Consider the following 19,998-nt stretch of genomic DNA (forward strand, 5'->3'; position numbering starts at 1 on the left):
CGGGGCTCGAACCCACGAACTGTGAGCTCATGACCTGAGCCAAAGTTGGGTGCTTAACTGACTGAGCCACCCAGGCGCCCCTCACACTTTTAAAATACAATGGAGTGTGAATTATTTTGTTACAGATTTAGATGGCAAAGCATTTTACCTGTTATACAAGGACACTATTATACATCGATGCTAATAAACACTTGTAATATGCTTAACTCAGAAAAACAGTAGTCATAAAATTATAAAATATCATCATTGCATATTTCTTCCCAAAAATAAAATAATGAAATGAGAGACATTGAGAAGGGCAGTGCTGAAATTCTGAATGGAACTGAACTACTATTTTAAATTCATATGGAACAAATTCAAACTCCTCTAATACTACATTTGTTTCATCTAAGAGATAGTATATCTCAGTTCTAGCTTTGGATGGCCCACAAGCAGAGGATACTTTTTTCATTTTTAAATGATGAGAATAAAAGAAGAATATTTTGTGTATAATTTGATAAAATTCAAATTTCATATTTATAAAGTTTTATTGGAACATAGTTACACTTATTCATTTAGTCTGTGAGCGATTTCATACCATAAGGACAGAATTGAGTTGTTGTGAGAATGATCATATAACCCACAAGTCCTAAAATAGTGTTTTATCTTAACTTTCTGTAAAAATTTTGCTGCAAATATAAAATTTTCTGCTGCAGTAGAGAAATATCTCTCCTCTCTGTTGTTTTTATTAAAAAGTACATTTTAATCATATCAGAATGAATATGCATTCATTATAGAAATTTGGAAAATACAGAAAAACACCAAAAAAGTTTACTTTTAATTTCTCCATTAGTGCTGAGTTATATATAAAGTTTTCTTTCTCAACTCACATACACATACAGACACACATACAAAAAACTCCTGAAATACCATCCTGCACGTAGCTTTGGATTCTCCTTTTTCCATTTAACAACATACTGCAAATATTTTTATTCTAAGATGTTCATCTTAGTTGGGGAGGGCAAAGTTTTCTGGTAAAGGGCCAGAGAATAGATATTTTATAGGCTTTGTGGTAGTCTTAGTTGCCCAGACTGCTGTAACAGAATACCACAGGCCAGGTGGCTTATAAACAAAAGAATTTGTATCTTACAGTTTTGAAGGCTGGCAAGTCCGTTATCAAGGCACTGGCGGATTTGGTGTTTGGCGAGGACTCACTTCATGGTTTAGAACCCATCTTTTCACTGTGTCCTCACATGGCAGAAATGTCAAGGGGGTTCTTAGATTTATTTAGTCTGACCTTCATGAGGGTTCTGTAGCCCTAAACATCTTCTAAAAGGCCCCACACCTCTAAATACCATCACACCGGGGATTGGTTTTCCACACAGGAATTTGTGGGTTCACAAACGTTCAGTCTGTAGCAGTAGGCGATATGGTGTCTGCGGAACTACCCAGCTCTCCATTTGTGGCTCAGAAGCAGTTGTGGACAGTATGAACCAAATGGGTGTCCTGGTCAATAAAACTGTATTGTATCTGTTTTATTTTATATGTGTTTACAAAAGCAGATGGTATCTGGATAATATTTTGACCTCAGATCTGTAACATTACTTTCAGCTGTTTTATTTCATCTTTTTTCCTCTTTTATATTATAATCAGTACATTTAAGAGTAAATTAACAAACTCCTTTGGCTGCTCTGTTTCTTTCATTTCTAAGCTTAATATTACAAGTTTGTGTTAGTCATTCATCTAATTACATGATTTGTAAATGTTTATTGTCCAGAACACTGCTTTTGTGAGTTGTTTCAGTAGGTTTTTTTTTAGTATTGCTCCGATATTTGACCTACAGAACTGAATAAGAATTAATAATAGAAAAGCTTACCATATACAAATCATCTTGATTCTGATATTATATTTCCCTAATAATAGTAACTGTTTTAGATGACATATTTCCTGTGACATTTTGGTGTAAGTACTTTACATAAATTATCTCAGAATCTTACACCAAAAGTATGAAACTGGATTTGTTTTTGTTGCCTTTTTAAAATAACTGAGAATCATAGGTTAAACAAATTTTTTTCTGTGTCTCACCACTAATAAATGGTCATAAGTTAGGCAGATTCCATAATGTATGTGCATAAGGTAAAAAAAAAAAAAATGTCAATCTGCCTTTGGTGGATAACACAAAAGTCCTCTGAATCAAAAGTGTGCTACAGTATCAGATTAGAGCTCTATCTATTTGTGTTTCTATCTACTTGTGTTTCTATCTTGGTTTTCTTAGACTAATCCTTCTCTGGTTGATGATCTGTGTATGTCTTTTAAAATCATTTTTTGCCTACACGAATTTCTAACCCTCTGCTTGTTTGACCAATTCATGTCAAGAGAGTAGAATGTCTTTGTAGTTAGTGAAACCTTATATTAAAATAAGAATGTAGCATAACACTGTATTATGTTGAATTAGAAAAATCATTAGGTGCTCTTAACCGTAAAGTAAGAACATACATATTTCTATAATTTTCCTACAAAGTGGCTCAGTAGCAAGTGCAGCAGCATTTTTACCTACCATCTATACTCATATGCACTCTCTTCGTATCCAGAGTTTACTCTCCAGTGATACTCTATGTTAAAAGAGCCAAGTTGTTGCCGATTCCGTGTCTTAGGTGGAGAGCACCAAGCAGGACTTAAATCCCTGGCAACAATTATTTTGTTGACAGTCTTCAGTTTGAAAGCTCTTTTTACCTTCATTACTTTAACCCCAAGCAGTGTGTCAAAATCAGTTTCAGTACAACTGTAGGAGAGTATAAAGTCAAGTACAGAAGCCATAAAGAGCTATGTCAAACCTGTGGTCTTGAAAATGATACTTTAGAATAGGAGATTTTTGTAAAGTTTTTGGAAGGCCAGTTAAGATAAGGACTAGGCCACTGTGATCTTTAAAATTCTAAATCTGAGGCCCCTGGGTGGCTCAGTAGGTTAAGTATCAGAGTTTGGCTCAGGTCATGATCTCACAGTTCATGAGTTCGAGTCTTACTCACATTGGGCTCTCTGCTGTCGGCGCAGAGCCCACTTCAGATCCTCTGTCCCCCTCTTTCTCTGCCCCTCCCTTGCCTGTGTGTGCGCTCTCTCTCTCTCAAAACAAACAAACTGAAAAAAATAAAAAAACAAGGAAATCTCTCTTTAAAAGCCATTCTGAGTCCAGTAATGCCTATCATAGAATAAACAACAGATATTAAAAGACAAAGTAACTTAGACCTTTTGGCAGTAACTTAGACCTCAGCCACCATTGTATAAGAGATATAAAGATCTATCTCTATTGTGAAATTTTTTTTTAATTATTAAGGAAATATCTTTTTCTTAGTTTTCTGCAGTGAACTTATTCTTATAGGTCCTATACTAAGAAGTAAATTGGCTTTAATGAACTCTTCTTTGAAGTAACTCAAAATTATTTTTTATACAAATACTTTTTGAGAATTACACTCTTTGCAAAATTTGTATCTTAAGTTGATTTATTTGCTTTACTTTTGCTTTTTTATTCCATCTCTAAATTATGGGTAATTATATTTTCTTAATACTTGGTAGGACTCTCGAATATACTTAATAATAATTTGTTAGATTTTAAAATATGTCTTCTAAGGGCAAAACTGGATTTTTCTGTTTGATATAGATCTCCACAACACTATCTGATTACTTACTTTATTAAGTATTGGGATATTAATTTTACCTCATAGGTTTGGGTTTACTATTTCCCTTTATATACTCTTCCTATAATTCAGTTAAATATTAATGTAGAATTAAATATTCAGTTAAATATTCTGTAGACAGAAGCAACCAGGTATGGGACTTCTCATCTAAAGAGCTCAATGTCTTACAGAAATAGTGACCTGATTTTTTTTTTTTTTTTTTACTTTCAAGTTTTTATTTAAATTTCTGTTAGTTAACGTATAGCGTAATATTCGGTTCCGGAGTAGAATTGAGTGATTCATGCACCCAGTGCTCATTACAACAAATTTTGATTTGTTTTGTTTTTTTTAATAAAAAATGTATATTTATGTATTTTAGTTACTTTTTTCTGTTAGGGTGTAACAGTTTCTGAACACAAATATTTTACAAGGTGATAGCATGTTTAAAACTTCTAATATCTAGTAATGAAACCCTTTTCTCAAAAATACAGAATCTCATAGATGGACAGTATGTTAAATGTCATCTTGTTCAAATATTCTTTTCACAGATAAGGAAACTAAGAGTGAAAAATGTAATATAGTTAGTTCCAATTATAAAGATATAAAGATTCTCTGACCCCAAATACTTACAGTGGTAAGTGGGGTCAGTAGTTTGCCATTTTAAGAAATAGTCTAGTACTACTTTGGTCTTAGAAATGGAGCCTACTATCCAAAGTGACTTCTACATGATGAATCTGGGGAGTGAGCAGGTCAGAGGAAGCTTTAACGGCTCCTGCTTAAGCCTAAGCTCTTTTCTGTGGCCCATGAATTGTGAGACTATTCATTTATAAAATAAAATTTAAATGTATAATGCTAGGCTCAGATCTGTGTCTCTAAATGCATACTTATCAAGTTACCTCCATGCTTATAATTCATTATTGTTCCTCAGCCCTGTCCAAAATGATAGCCACTAGTCATAGGTGGCTATGAAATTCATAAAATGTGGCTATGAATTGAGATGTGCTATAAGAGTTGAATACACATTGGATTTCATGCCCATATCTGGCTGTGAACCCTTCCTACAATTTTGTTTTTGTAGGGGTTGGGGTTAACATCCTATGCATACCTCTAATCAATACTGGTCAAACCCTCATGACCCATCTTGAATCATATCCTTTCATTAAAATGTTTATATCTATATTCATCTCTTCTTGTTTATATCTCATTATTTCCCTTCTTCTTTTAAAAACTCACATAGGTTATCAGGGCGCTTAGATGGCTCAGTTGGTTAAGCTTCTTCCTACTTCAGCTCAGGTCATATTGCGGTTCTTGGATATGAACCTGAGGCCTGCTTTGGATTCTGCATCTCCCTCTCCCTCTCTGCCCCTCCCCTTCTCATGTTTGCAGGCTCTCTCTCTTTCCCCCTCTCTCTCTCTCTCTCTCAAAAGTAAGCATTAATAAAACTTTAAAAATAAAAATATAAAAAAATAAAAACTCACCTAGGTTCTTAATGCCAGTCTACCATGTTTTATTATTTAACAGGAGCATATATTTATGCCTGTATTGTGTATTAATTAAGTAATTGATTCTTAAAATATAGTTCCACCTAGTATCTATGTTTCTCATTCCAACCATGTAGCAGAGTGTGGGCATATAATGGTTCTTAATAAGTACACGCTGGGTTGAGTTTCTAAATATGTTTTTGTAATTAAAAAAAACTCATATTTGAATATGTTATAGTTTTCAAATCACCTTTACTTACAGAGCCTTCTTTGATCTTCCTAGCAACTTTATTAGATAGGCAAGACCTTATTATCCTCATCATTAGAAGATTAAATACAGACCCAGAAAGGACAGTATAAAATCATAGATTTTTTTAGATAAATTTTATTTTCTGTGCAATGAGGTTTCTTGTTTTGGGGTGAGAAAGTGTTAACTAATCTTCATCATAGAAGAGTATTGCCTGGTCTTTCCCAAGCTTGTCTACAGTTATTTTGAATCTGTAACCAGGATTTTAGGGATGTTGTCCACAGGGCTGTAGGGCCACACTAGGGTTTTTTGGGCAGTCTGGTGTGAGAACTTCTTGTACGCATACAAAACCACTGAATGTTCTTTGGTATTTTCAGATTCCTAGGGTTTGCAAAGAAGTTTTTGTCCCATGTCTCTGCTCCATCTGACTAGTATGTCTGTTGTGCACTGTTCAGTTTCAACACGAGTGTTTAGTTGAAACACAAGTATAAGAAGGAGGGAGGAGAGAGTTTTTTAAGCCCCCTATTTAATGTTTTAGTAATAGGATAGTTTTGGTTTCAAGGCAATACCTTTTTGGTAAACATTCCTAATATACATAAGTCAATTTCCTATCTTTATCTTCTTTTTGTTCTTCTCATTTCTGAGCAGAAGGTCAGAAGAGTGCCTCTGCTCGATATCATGGTCTTTTTCTAATCAAAAGGGATCATTTCTGGCTCATGATTAATTTCCTTTCCCCACCCCCCACTTTTATAATATGGCTAAGTACAGCTAGGCTCTCAACGAACTTTTATGGTTTCTCCATAGATATTGTACCTGAACTGAAAGTTATTCAGAACTTAGCATATTAATTTAAACAGGAACTAATATAAAATTATATTCTTATTAACTATAGTCTCATTGGATTTTTGACATATGCAAGAATAGGTATACATGGGCTAAAACCTAAAACACACTGAACAGTCCTATATCCATTGTTTATATATAATTCAGTTATCTATTCTTAAATTTAACGAATGTTTGAATACTGGCATTGTGTCAGGCACTGTGCTGATTGCTAGGAATATACAATGAAAAAGATGTGTAAGAATCCAGCACTCATAGAGACTGCTAAATTTTAGTGGAAAAAATTAGAAAATGTTTTAGAATTCTGTTTTTTCTTGATTTGGTTAATTTCTTGTCATTTTTGTTACTTGAAAAAAAAGGTTAAAGAAACATTCATTAGTAAATGACAAAGAGCCACATTTTTAATAAAGACTTTTGCTTTATCACACTTCATTTTGAAGTTGGGACCCAGGCTCAGACATTATTTTTTCTTTAATTGTCTTACTTTTTCCTTCTGTAGATATTGGTTCTTTTTTGCCTTTATCCATTTCCAACAAAATTTGAAACCTGAAGAGTTAAAGAGTATAGAAGTTTTGGAATTACTAGAGGACCCTTGTAAGAAGGTTTCATTTGATTTTGACAGAATTGACATTTCTGCAGATTCTTTGTATATCTATATTTTTAAATTATGATTTAAATTATTTCCTAAACGAAATTCAAATTCTTCATCTTTCAGATCTTGACTGAGCAAGTATGTACTCAAGTTGTACACAAACCACATCCAGAGCCAGATTCTACAGTGAAAATTCAGAATCCAAGTAAGCAAATGGCAACACACACACATTTATATATAACCTATATATGTAACCTATGCTATACTTTTCATCCCTGTGACTTACCTATTGTACAACTGGGAGTGTGTAATTCTTAATTACTTTCACCTATTTCATTTTCCCATCTCCCTACCTCCCTCTCATTTGACAACCACCAGTTCTCTAGTTATGAGTGTATTTATGTTTTTTTTTCTGTTTTTTAGATTCCACATGTAAGTCAAATCATGTGGTATTTGACTCTCTCCTTCTGACTAATTTCTCTTAGCATAGTACCCTCTAGGACCATTCATATTGTTGCAAAAGGCAAGATCTCACTTTATGACTAATATTCTATTGTGTATAAATACCTTCTTTAGCTGTTTATCTGCCGATGGACACTTAGGTTGCTTCCATATTCAGCAACTATAAATAATGTTGCATTGAACATAGAGGTACATGTATCTTTTATATTTAGTTTTTGGTTTGCTTTGGGTCAGTACCCAGTAGTGGAATTACTGGATCATGATGTTCTGTTCTGTTTTTAATTGTTGAAGACCCTTCACACTGTTTTCCATGGTGGCTGCACCAAGTTACAGTTTTGCCAACAGTGCAGGAGCGTTCCCTTTTCTCCACACTCCACATCCTCACCAACACTTGTTATTTCTTTTTTCTTTTTTTCTTTTTCCTTATAGTAATCCAGATGGCAGTTTTTTATCTTAATGCAGTAGTGACATGGTGACATGTGAAACTAAATCAAAACTTTTCCTCACCACCTTAATTATTATGACAATTACCACAGCTCATGTTACTTCTAACTCACATACCATAGGGCTAAGTTGAAAATGAGTAAAACTTTTTGAGTGGAATATACGCAGTTATTAATCTTGACTTTTTTGTGTGTGCATTTACAGTGATCCTTAAGGTGGTGGCCACTTTGTTAAAAAACTCTACACCAAGTGCAGAACTGATGGAAGTTCGTCGTTTATTTTTATCTGACATGATAAAACTTTTCAGTAACAGCCGTGAAAATAGAAGGTAAGCAGTTTCAATACTATAACAAACCTTTATTCCATAATTATTTACTCTTCTTTATTTTCAATCTCTTTCAAAAAGTTTTTCAAAACTTTCCTATATTGCTAAATACTTGTAAGAAAAGGCATTTTATGTTTCTTTGATGTCATGTACATTCACGATACCTATATTTACTTTTATATTTTTATTTGGTCATGCGGGCATTATATTTTAATTATGGATATGAGTACACATACTCACACAAGCTTACTTCAAATAACCATTCCTTTCGGTGATACCTGTGCATTGTAATTGTGTTGGATTTGCTCATATTCATCTCTGCTTTTCTCAATTTTTGTCCAATAATGGATTACTGTGATGCATTTTTAAATTGGTTAAGACACGGGGTACAGTCTAAGGCAAGGGTTGCTTCCTGAGTCCTTAACAGATACTTACTGAATGTCTGGTATGGATCAAGCACTGTGCTGCACACAGGTGGTCTTAGTGTACAGTCTTGGTACAGTTGAGTGGAGAAGATCACATTAAAACAGTGCTTAATATATAATGTGTTAAGTGCATTGTGAGTGCTACAGGTGATGAAGGAAACAATAGCTAAATCTGACTAGGAGAGGTAGGAAGCCAATTTGAAATGATAATTTGGATTTTTCCAGGTAGAAAAATGAGAGACAGTCATTCCAGGTATATAATATAGAATGTGCAGAATGACTGCGCATCTTGCTTTACCTAGGTCAGATCATATTTTCACCCTTTATCTAAATTTTAAAATAGTAAATTCCCATATAATTTAGGTATTTTTAATGAGTTTTTTCCCCACTAGATGCTTATTGCAGTGTTCAGTGTGGCAAGATTGGATGTTTTCTCTCGGCTATATCAATCCTAAAAATTCTGAGGAACAGAAGATTACTGAGATGGTCTACAATATCTTCCGGATTCTGTTGTATCATGCAATAAAATATGAATGGGGAGGATGGAGAGTCTGGGTGGATACCCTCTCAATAGCCCATTCCAAGGTAACAAGAAATGCAGCATTTTATATTATCAGGTTTCTTTCAGCTGTGGATTCAGTGGTTATAGACACGCTTCTGGTGCCATCTTGTGGGCATTTTACATTACGGCCAATTCCTTTATCTCCGCTTTCTTTTCTGTGTTTGGTTTTCTTTTCTTTCTATTCTGTAGCACTGTTAGAGCTTGAAATATTTTGTAGATCATTTATTTGAAATCCATGTTTAGGAACTAGCAATTTTAGACCCCGAACATGACCCCCACATATGTTTGATAGCTTGAGTCTGAGCCAGTAGTTCCTTTACCTCAAGCATACCTACTGGTTCTTAAAAGAATAATTCATGAAATACACTTTGAAATGTACTTTTTTAAAAGCAATGAGAAATTGCTCTTATTTCCAAGTGAATTATGAATAAGTATTTAAGTTCAGTGCTATTTTAATTGCATTATCTTTTCTTTTTAATTCTAAGAATCTGTATATCTATATTTTAAATGTCATCTGATCTTTGGTGAGAGAAAGTAGTGGGTTAAGATGAACATTTCTGTACACATTAGATTCTGGAAAATCAGAGTTAAGATTTCTCATTATGTGGTGTCCTAGAAAAACCATGGGTGTCAAAAGTTTGGCTTTGTCCAGTCTGTGCCACAATTCAGTTTTGTGGCTTTAGGAAATTCATTTAGTCCTTCTGTTCAAGGGTTAGAAGAATGTTCTTTTTAATGGTTTTTAAGATGTGCAGATCGTAAATATTTTGGGTCTTGGGGGCTGTATAGACTCTGAAGCAGCTATTTAACTCTGCTGTGTGGTGTGAAAATACCATAAGCAACATGTAAGAAATGAACATGGCTCTGTTCTTATAAAACTTTACTTGCTAAAACAGGTAATAAGCACATTTGATCCATGGGCCATACTTTGACAGCTTCCACTTTGGTCACTTGATTTCCTCTTCTGTAAAATAAAGGAGTTTTTGTGTCAAGATAATCTCCAAAGGAAGATTCTTCTCAATTTAAAATCCTGTTATCATTTAAGTCATTATCATATGTGCCTATAAGGAAAGATTTTGAACTTTATTATTTTCAATTTTAGAAGAGCTTTTATTTCTGTTAAAACTTACATTTTATAATGTATTGGCACACTTTATCATTACATTAACAAATTTTAAAATAGTATTTGATAAGAAAAACATTGTATGTTTTATGAAAAAATATATTTCATAATTATTCTTAAACAAGCTTATATAAAATAACCAGTTAGTCTATATAAGGATAAAATTGTGATGTTTTAACAGTTTAAAAATGTGTATATTTATAGATATGTGTGATTTTAATAAAATCTCAGTTGTTAGAAGTAGGCACACATGAATAATAGATGGTGAAACTGATATGGTAATACTTTGGATATTATATGTTATTAGCCAATTTTCTGTTTTAGCTGAACTCAAATGTAGGCATTCAACTGGCATATTAGGTTAGGGTAACACTGAAATTTTCACCCTAAAAGAAAAGATTGCTTAAAACTCTAATGTTGCTAGTTTACTTGACTGTGTTTTTGGACATGATATGAATATATATAGTACACATACATACACATATATAAAATAAATCACATATAACTGATGATTATTTCCAGTTACTTAATGACACTTAAGATTCATACGTGCTACATTTGAAATCTTAAAGATTTTGATACGATTTTTGCTACTAACATAACTTTATTAGTATTTTTTTTCCTCCTTGGTGTATATATACATATATATATTAAATATATATATTTATATATATTTATATATATATTATATTAAAATGCCTTAATATTTTCTTTGCTTATTCCTAAGGTGACCTATGAAGCACATAAAGAATACCTAGCCAAAATGTATGAAGAATATCAGAGACAAGAGGAGGAAAACATTAAAAAGGGAAAAAAAGGGAATGTGAGCACCATCTCCGGTCTTTCATCCCAGACAACGGGAGCAAAAGGGGGAATGGAAATTCGAGAGATAGAAGATCTTTCCCAAAGCCAGAGCCCCGAAAGTGAGACAGATTACCCTGTCAGCACAGATACTAGAGACCTGCTCATGTCAACAAAAGTGTCCGATGATATTCTTGGAAATTCAGATAGACCGGGAAGTGGTGTACATGTGGAAGTGCATGATCTTTTGGTTGATATAAAAGCAGAGAAAGTAGAAGCAACAGAAGTAAAGCTTGATGATATGGATTTATCACCGGAGACTTTAGTGGGTGGAGAGAACGGTGCCCTTGTGGAAGTTGAATCTTTATTGGATAATGTATATAGCGCTGCTGTTGAGAAACTCCAGAACAATGTACATGGAAGTGTTGGTATCATTAAAAAAAATGAAGAAAAGGATAATGGTCCACTGATAACATTAGCAGATGAGAAAGATGAACTTCCGAATAGCAGTACATCATTTCTCTTTGATAAAATACCTAAACAGGAGGAGAAACTTCTTCCTGAACTTTCTAGCAATCACATTATCCCAAATATCCAGGACACACAAGTACATCTTGGTGTTAGTGATGATCTTGGATTGCTTGCTCACATGACTGGGAGTGTAGACTTAAGTTGTACATCAAGTATAATAGAAGAAAAAGAGTTCAAAATCCATACAACATCCGATGGAATGAGCAGTATTTCTGAAAGAGACTTAGCGTCGTCCTCTAAAGGGTTAGAGTATGCTGAAATGACTGCTACAACTTTGGAAACTGAGTCATCTGGTAGCAAAATTGTACCAAATATTGATGCAGGAAGTATAATTTCAGATACTGAGAGATCTGATGATGGCAAAGAATCAGGAAAGGAAATTCGAAAAATCCAGACCACTGCTACAACACAAGTGAGTTATCCTACATGGGTTCTAAAAATGCACTGGACAGATACTGAGTTGTTAGTAATACAGCAGGGTCATTTCCCAACAGTTACATCATATTTATACTGAATTATGGTCTTATTTAACTTATGGAATCATGTGCTGTGGTAGTATATACAAAAGACATTTAAAGTATCTGAATTATATTTCCAACTCCACCACATTCTGTCTGTGTACCTTTGTTGAACCGCTCTGGGCCTGAATTTCCTTATACAGTACAAGTGTTTGTACCAGATTAAAATATGTGTTTAAGGGCTCTACCCATTCTAATATTTTGTGACTCTGTGACTAAACTTACACATTTTGTACTCCAGATCTTCATTCTGAATACTTGATTAATTTTAACCTTTTAAGCTTCAGGCCCAACCCTATTCTGTGGATTATAGAAAAGAGGACTTGGAGCCCAGATTGAACTGATAAATGAAATGAAGGGAAAGGGAAAGGGGACTGTTATTTCTCACGTGCCTACTGTGTTCCAGGCATTGTGCTATATGTTTTCAGATTTAATCCTCACAACCACCCTGTGATGTATGTAGTATGGCTGAGAAAATTTGGGATCATCAGCAGTGAAAATTTTCTTTACAACGACATAGTTAGGAGTCGTGGTTATGAGAAAATTAAAGACTCTTAGGCCTAGTGGTGAGGAAATGTTAGCGCGGTAGTTCTCGCCTCACCAGAGCTAAAAATAGATGATGTTTTCTGATAGGAATTTTAATTGTGGAGCTTTGAGATTTATGACTACTTCCTTATTTTCTAGGCTAAATTACCTTATGATTAAGAATTGAAGAATACTTTTACCCTTAATTATTTGTTTTTTTGTTTGTTCTCTGGGTTTTCCATTCACCATTTAATGTCATCAAAGATAAAGTTAACATGTTTCCATTAGGATTGAATTTTATAGAGTAAACCATACCTTTCTGGTGTCTTTGTACTCTAATAACAGTCCTTAATAATATATTCTGTGTGGAAAAAACAAAACAAAACTAACAAAACATATATTCTGCATGTGGGAAAGATATATTGATTTTTTTCTCTATTAACTGCCAGTTTCTGTTTTTGTGGGGTTGTACTACAATGGTAATGGGAAGGGAGTGGGCATATTGAATTAGGTGAAGATTTAAATGAAAGGAAAGCATGGTGCATTGTTTATTGAACATAATAATCACTAGGCTTGCCTGATTTTCAGAGTTTGTAGGTATTTTCGGGTTTTCTAACTGGTCAAATACGTGTACTATTTTTCTAATTTGAAGTATTGTGAGTAAAAAAGACTTTTGAGTTCACTTTAATCTGTTCAAACAATATTTTTTAATCTTGTGTTTCTAAGTATAGTTAGTTGATGACGTATATCCAGTATACTTCAGTGTGAATTGTATGCTCACTTTCCTAAGGGAGAAATGTATCTAATATGAAAACTCCATAAATAAGGGGAAAGAGGACTTGGTTTTCATTGTGAACCCTGGTGTTAGACTTGAGGTATTTGATTTCCTTGCCTAGTTCTTGAAATAGGAAAATAAAAGTAATAGTAGCCTCTAAAGCTCAAAATGGTTTCTGTCCATGGAATTCACCAGTGAATATGTGTAAAATAGATTAACGTATCCAAGTTACATGCAAAAGCTTTCCTCACTCACCTAACTATACTTACTGTTTTTTCTTTCTTGAAATCATATGTTTCTTTGGCAGTCTACAGAAGTTCACCTTTTCTTTCCCTAGGCTGTTCAGGGCCGGTCTATTACACAACAAGACAGAGACCTCCGAGTTGACTTAGGGTTTCGAGGCATGCCGATGACTGAGGAGCAGCGACGACAGTTCAGCCCAGGTCCACGCACTACAATGTTCCGTATTCCTGAGTTTAAGTGGTCTCCAATGCACCAGCGACTTCTCACCGATTTACTGTTTGCATTAGAAACAGATGTACATGTTTGGAGGAGGTAGAAATATTTCTTTTCTTAAATAAGACAACTTTCACTTAAGAAAATGAATGTTTTAGATTACTGACATCACTTGATCCATAGTGAATTATATCATTGAAAATCTCACAAACTGAACTTATTAAAAAATAATCCAACATTGTGGGGCGCCTGGGTGGCTCAGCTGGCTAAGTGTCCGACTCGTGATTTCCGCTCAGGTCATGATCTCATGGTTCATGGCACGCAGCCCCGCGACATCAGGTTCCTCACTGACCGTGTCGGGCTTGCTTGGGATTCTCTCTGCCCCTTCCCTCTTGTGCTCGCTTTCTTTCTCAAAACTAATAAACTTAAAAAAAGAATAATCCAGCATTAAAATTTTACATAGAAACATAGTATTTTCATAAAGGTAATGTTATAAGGACAGGGGCTCAAATCAAAAGGTATCCAAGAATTTAGGACAATTAAAAAGTAAAAATTTTGCCATCTGCAGTTGCCTGTCTATGTATAGAAGGAATTTAACAACAACAAAAAGGTTCAATTTTGGTTCAGAGCTATTTCCACATTTTTATTCTTTTTCTGCTAAAATTAATAGTGTATACTAAATGTATTCTGGGTAATAAAACTACATAGTGTTAAAATTTAAAATCACCTTATGACATCTATTTTTAGAGCCCTTGCCCTTGAGGTTGTATCAGTTCATATATAACCACTTAAAGAAGACAGTCTACATAAATTAAATCATTACCCTTCTTCACTTTCACTTAATTTTCTAATAGCAGATATTTGACAAATTAAGCAGTTAAAGAGCACATGCACATAAATTAGGAAGTTGGTGGCGGTAACAGAGTACCCCGCTGCCATCGACTTAAACAGTCAGCGACATGATGTTCTCTGACTCAAGGAGACTACTCTGCTCTCATTTTTCCTTCTAAGATTCAAGGTGGCTGACTCAGCTCCTAGCACCACTTCAACATTGGAAACCTGCCCAGACTAGAAGGCAAGGGCTCTCCTTCTTTGTCCTTCATTCCCCTGCTTCCTCTCTTCCTTTTTTCCCTCTTCCCTCTTCTTCCTCTCTTTCCTCTGTTTTCTTTTCCCCGTTTTCTTTTCCTTCTCCTCTACCCCTTCCTCCTCCATCTCCTCTTCATCTACTTATTTTTTCCCTTTCTCACTCCTTACCCTCCCCCTTTATTCTTTTCTAAAAGAAGCCCTCAAGAAATCTTTCCCTTACCTCTCACATGCCAGAAGTCAATTGCCAGCAAAAGGGAATGGAATTATAACGGCTGGCCTATATAGAGCCGTACTGGTTAATAACCTAGTAGCTGGGTAAAGCCAACCTTTCCTATACTTGATCTAGCTCAACAATAGAACAAAATCTAGATTGTGTTAGCAGGGAAGAAGGAATAACTGTTATGGAGAACAGTCGATGTCCGTTATAGAAAGCTTTTACTTCTAATTTTATTTGATGAGTTTGTCCTTAGTCTACTCATGTGATAGAAACAATGGTCTTTCCATTATTAGTGTTGTTATATGCTAAATTACCTGGGAATGGTAAATAAATTGGAACACAGTGAAATACATTCCTGTTAGCAGGACATCAATGGAGATATATAGTGTAACTTACTAATTATAATATTAGTAGTCCTCAAATGAGTGATACTCAACTTTGCTTCCCTTAACATAGGATGGATACATAACATACACAAAGATACCATGTGTCTCTGTTTTCATGAGCTCTCATAAAATTTCCCCAAACAGAATCTTACTTAATTTTTTAAAAGACATCTAAGATATCGTAGATGATAAGTTTACAATTCTGAAGAATGAGAATCATTGACTTAAAATTGATCATGGAGTAATCTCTTTTTTTCCCCATTAGAAAACAGTTCATATTCTTGACAGACATCAAACTAAGGCAGTATATTTTGGGGGTATCTATATTGCATGTTTTACATGGGAAGGCTGCACTGCTGACCTTTAAGGTCTTTTACCTTTTTAAATTCAGTAAGTCCTTGAATTTTTACTGATTCATTTCTATTTCCCCATCATGTCACTTCTGGGACTAGCCGTACACATTTGCAGTATTGCGGGTCACAGGTGGGGCTGCAATCTGGTGATAAAACACACAGAAAATACCTGAAAGGTAAATGTGGAATTAAATATCCAGTTGTTCTAGATTACCTGAGGATGGTAAATAAGGAAAACTTATTACAACACAAAATAACAAGCTTTTGTGAATATAAACTTTTTAAGCTAAATTCATTGACTTAATAATTTGCCTTTGAGTCTAGTTAAAGCACTATATTTTTAAAGGAGAAACCCAGGAATGAATTAATATACTAGAATACAAAGAAACTCTGCAGAGCTTAATGTTGTTTTTGGTAATATGATATATCAGTTGTAAATTGTTTTCTTTTCTAATAATTCCGTTTTAAGTTTCCCTAGTTCTTCAATATTTTTTACTTTTTAAATGTTACAAATAACATTAAACTAAGAAAATGTTCACTTGTGTTTTGTTTTTGTGCTATTTTAGCCATTCCACAAAGTCTGTAATGGATTTTGTCAATAGCAATGAAAATATTATTTTTGTACATAACACAATTCACCTCATTTCCCAAATGGTAGACAACATCATCATTGCTTGTGGAGGAATTTTACCTTTGCTCTCTGCTGCTACATCACCGACTGTAAGTACTTTGCTTCCATCTAGTGGTGTGTTTTATAATTACCTGGAAAGCAGATTCTAACAAGATTGTCCACCTAAGATTTTTTCCCTTTTCTTTATTTGTGTTGGATTTCAGTTATGTATGTTTATGAAAATATTTCTCTGGTAATTTTGACAAATACTTTTGAAGAAGAGCCATAACTAGAAATGACTTAACTTTATTTTCTATATATGGCCTATCTTTTCAAATATATATTATAGTAAACTTAACATTTTTATTCTGTAACTCTTGAAGTTCTAAATACAAATACATGGTTATTGTGTAAGTGAGTAGAGTCATAAATATAAATTTAGAAAAAATTATCATTAGATATGCAAAATCTTATGTAAATTACTTGGAATATTATTTCTAAACTTAATATTATTTTAAACTACATATGGGAATTTTATATTCCGATTCTCTGAGAGTTAATCTTGAAGCCAGCAATTTTCTTCCACAAGGGAACCAAATTAATGAATTCTTATTTAAAACTTAGGCCCTTCAGATAGAAAAAATATAAATAACATACTATTTTTATGCTGTCTGAACAATTTCATAATCTTTAAAAACCTCAAAAAATTTTTATAGACATAGGAAAATAATAGCATATGCATCTGACTTTATCTGCTAGTTCAGCATTTATTTAAAATATATAGATAGCTGTCTTTCATTCTATATAAAACATTGAAATGTATTAGTAAGTTTGAAAGGCACTTAATTATATATATTTAAAATAAAACAGGTCAATGTTAACTTTAGATTTTAATTGTAATTTTAAAAAATCTCTGATTTCTGTTAAAAAAACTACACTCCGTAGCTACTTGCTCAGATAGGAAAGAATGTAGAACTCTGCTTCTCATATTGCCTGTGTTCCTGCCACCATATTGGAAACTAATCCATAGCTGAAATAGTATACTCTTTCCACAGAGAAACCTGCTTTTTTTGTTAAGATGTCTTTTACTTGGTGCAGCAGTGTTTCCAAATTAATCTCTGGCTTTATTTCATTATTAACCAGCTTTCCTACATGATTCCTTTCTCACTACGGCATTGCCAATGCCATCACGCCCCAAAGCAGTATTATTGAAACTTAAATATTAGCAGCAAAAGGTTGTATCCTCAAAATCTCTCCCCCACTCACAGGCACATACACTTTGATTTCATCCATGAATTTATTCAAGAAGTCTACAAAGGCAAACAGGCTATTTTAAGATGGCAGAACAGGTCATTATTATTAGAGCCTTAATCGAATTAGCAAGTAAGCAAGGAAATGGAGCCAGGAAGGGGGAAAAGAAAAATGATGTGAGGGATCTGGATGTCCTGTGAGATTAATGTACCATCCCTTCTCTTTAATCTCTGATTTCCTCTGGTGATCTATACAAAAATTCTGGTAAATTGAGAGTTGCATATGATTTTTAAAATGCATTCTAATATTGAGGCAGGGAGAATTTTTTCCCCTTCTACACATTCAGAACTGAATAAATCAATATTTTCTTATGGCATTTTTTTACCATATAAAATTGTTTAATGTTTTCTAAAGAGTCATCTGTTGTCAAGAAATTTTAAAAGTTGTATTGAAATTCATTTTTTAATATTTTAAAATTTTGTACAGAATGGAAAATGATTTCTATATAAAATTAGTAAAGGTATTAAAATTTTATAGGTTTGAAGTTTGTCCGTTTTTTAATAAATATGTAATAAAGATATTGACATTTTGAGGTTTGGCTTTCAAAATTATTACCTTGGTAGCTTGGATCACTATATTTTGCACTTTGAAACTACTTATTTGCCCAGATTGTTCTTAACAGATTCAGAACATCATTCAATTGTAGACATTTTTCTTTATTTTCTATTTCTCTATCTTTCTGTCATTTTGGTCCATTAACTGATTGTACTTATGCCTGGTTATATACCATGGCTGATTTTATGTTCTTTGAAGAAATTGCTTCCTTAAAAGGTGGAGTCCTATCCTTTTCTCCCACTTTTTGCTAGTAGAACTGTGATTGGTGCTGACTTCTGATTATTGTTTTCTCTTCCTTGATTGTGTAATAATATTCCTGGTAAAAATTGTACTGTAGTAGAGGGGGTGAGTTTGGAAAGAGGAGACTGAATAAAAAATAAAATTAGAACTGAATGGATAGATTTTTGGCTTAGATTGAAATGTAAAAATCGAAAAGAGAATTTTGGAAGGAATAAGTGAAAAATGAAACATGGGCAGGTACACAGTTTAGCAAAGGGGAACATTGTCATGTAGATACTGTTATAATTGTAATTTCAATCCTAGATACATATAGAGAGAAACATTTGAAACTGAAATGTAAGGGATCTCATGATTTTGTTTAGGTTTGTGTGATTTTAAAAAATTTTTATTCATTAAACATATATGCATTTAATGAATAAATGTGAACAATGATGAATGGTTGTGGCTGGCAAACTTTTTCCGTATGGATCCGGTGATTCATATTTTCAGTTTTGTGGGCTATATGGTATCTGTCTCAACTTATCAACCCTGCTGTGCAAAAGCAGCCACAGACCGTTATATAAAGGAATAAGTGTGGGTTTGTCTCAAGAAAACTTTATAAAAAATGCAGATTTACTTTGTGTCATAGTTTATTGACTGCTGACTTAGAGCATAATCCTCACATAAAATACAAATGTTATAACATAGTATAGTGTCTCGGTATGAAAACTTTATTACTGAACATTGAAAATTCAATAGTTAGAGCTTAAGATAAACCCCTCCTTTTCTATTAAACACGAACCTAAATTTGACTTCCTCAGTATTTATTAAAGTTTAAAATTTAGAACAATTTCGTTGAATGTTGTGGCCCTTATATTCTATTAGAAGAATATGTAATTTTCACACTCAGCCATACTAATTTTTTCTAGTATTTGACATGTCTAATGCTGAAATTGTATTTAATTTTGAGAGGGTAAGTAGAATGCTAAGTATTTTTTTATTTTACCAAGGCCAACAAAAACACTAGTTGAATTATTTCTACTAACAATGAACATGTGGACACAGAAATTAAAAATACAAAAACCATATGTAATCACTCAAATATGAAATTCTTAGTTGTAAATATAACAATAAATATATGGTACCTTTACTCTGAAAACTACAAAAGCCTGGTAAAAGCAATCAAAGATGGTCTAAATAAATGGAGACTATACCATGTTTATGGGTTGGAGACTTAGCATAACAAAGTTAACACTTGTCCCCAAATGGATAGTTAGATGTATCATAGTTCCTATCAAAATCTCACCAAATTTTTCTTGTAGATATAAACACTATTTTAAAAAAATTTACGTAGAATAGTTAAAATAATTTTGAAAGACCTGTTATGTATTAAATGCAGTAGTCAAGACTCTATAGTATCTTAGAGAGACTTAGTTCAGTGGAACAGAAAACACAGAAGTGTAAACCCAAGCAAATGCACAGCTTTTTTTTTTTTTTCACATAG

General features: G+C 33.5%; 1 protein-coding gene across 1 annotated transcript in view; it reads left to right on the forward strand.

The window, feature by feature from the left end:
* Positions 1–19,998, forward strand: part of NBEA (neurobeachin) — a 685,485-nt gene that overhangs the window by 176,044 nt on the left and 489,443 nt on the right. Inside the window, exons 19-24 of the mRNA XM_077752635.1 lie at positions 6,937–7,018; positions 7,924–8,047; positions 8,862–9,054; positions 10,879–11,895; positions 13,639–13,856; positions 16,366–16,519. Coding sequence (XP_077608761.1) covers positions 6,937–7,018; positions 7,924–8,047; positions 8,862–9,054; positions 10,879–11,895; positions 13,639–13,856; positions 16,366–16,519 — 1,788 coding nt within the window. The remainder of the gene's footprint in view (positions 1–6,936; positions 7,019–7,923; positions 8,048–8,861; positions 9,055–10,878; positions 11,896–13,638; positions 13,857–16,365; positions 16,520–19,998) is intronic.

The sequence above is a fragment of the Crocuta crocuta genome, unplaced genomic scaffold (assembly GCF_008692635.1).
Source record: "Crocuta crocuta isolate KB4526 unplaced genomic scaffold, BGI_CrCroc_1.0 scaffold190, whole genome shotgun sequence".
In the NCBI taxonomy this organism is placed as follows: domain Eukaryota; kingdom Metazoa; phylum Chordata; class Mammalia; order Carnivora; family Hyaenidae; genus Crocuta; species Crocuta crocuta.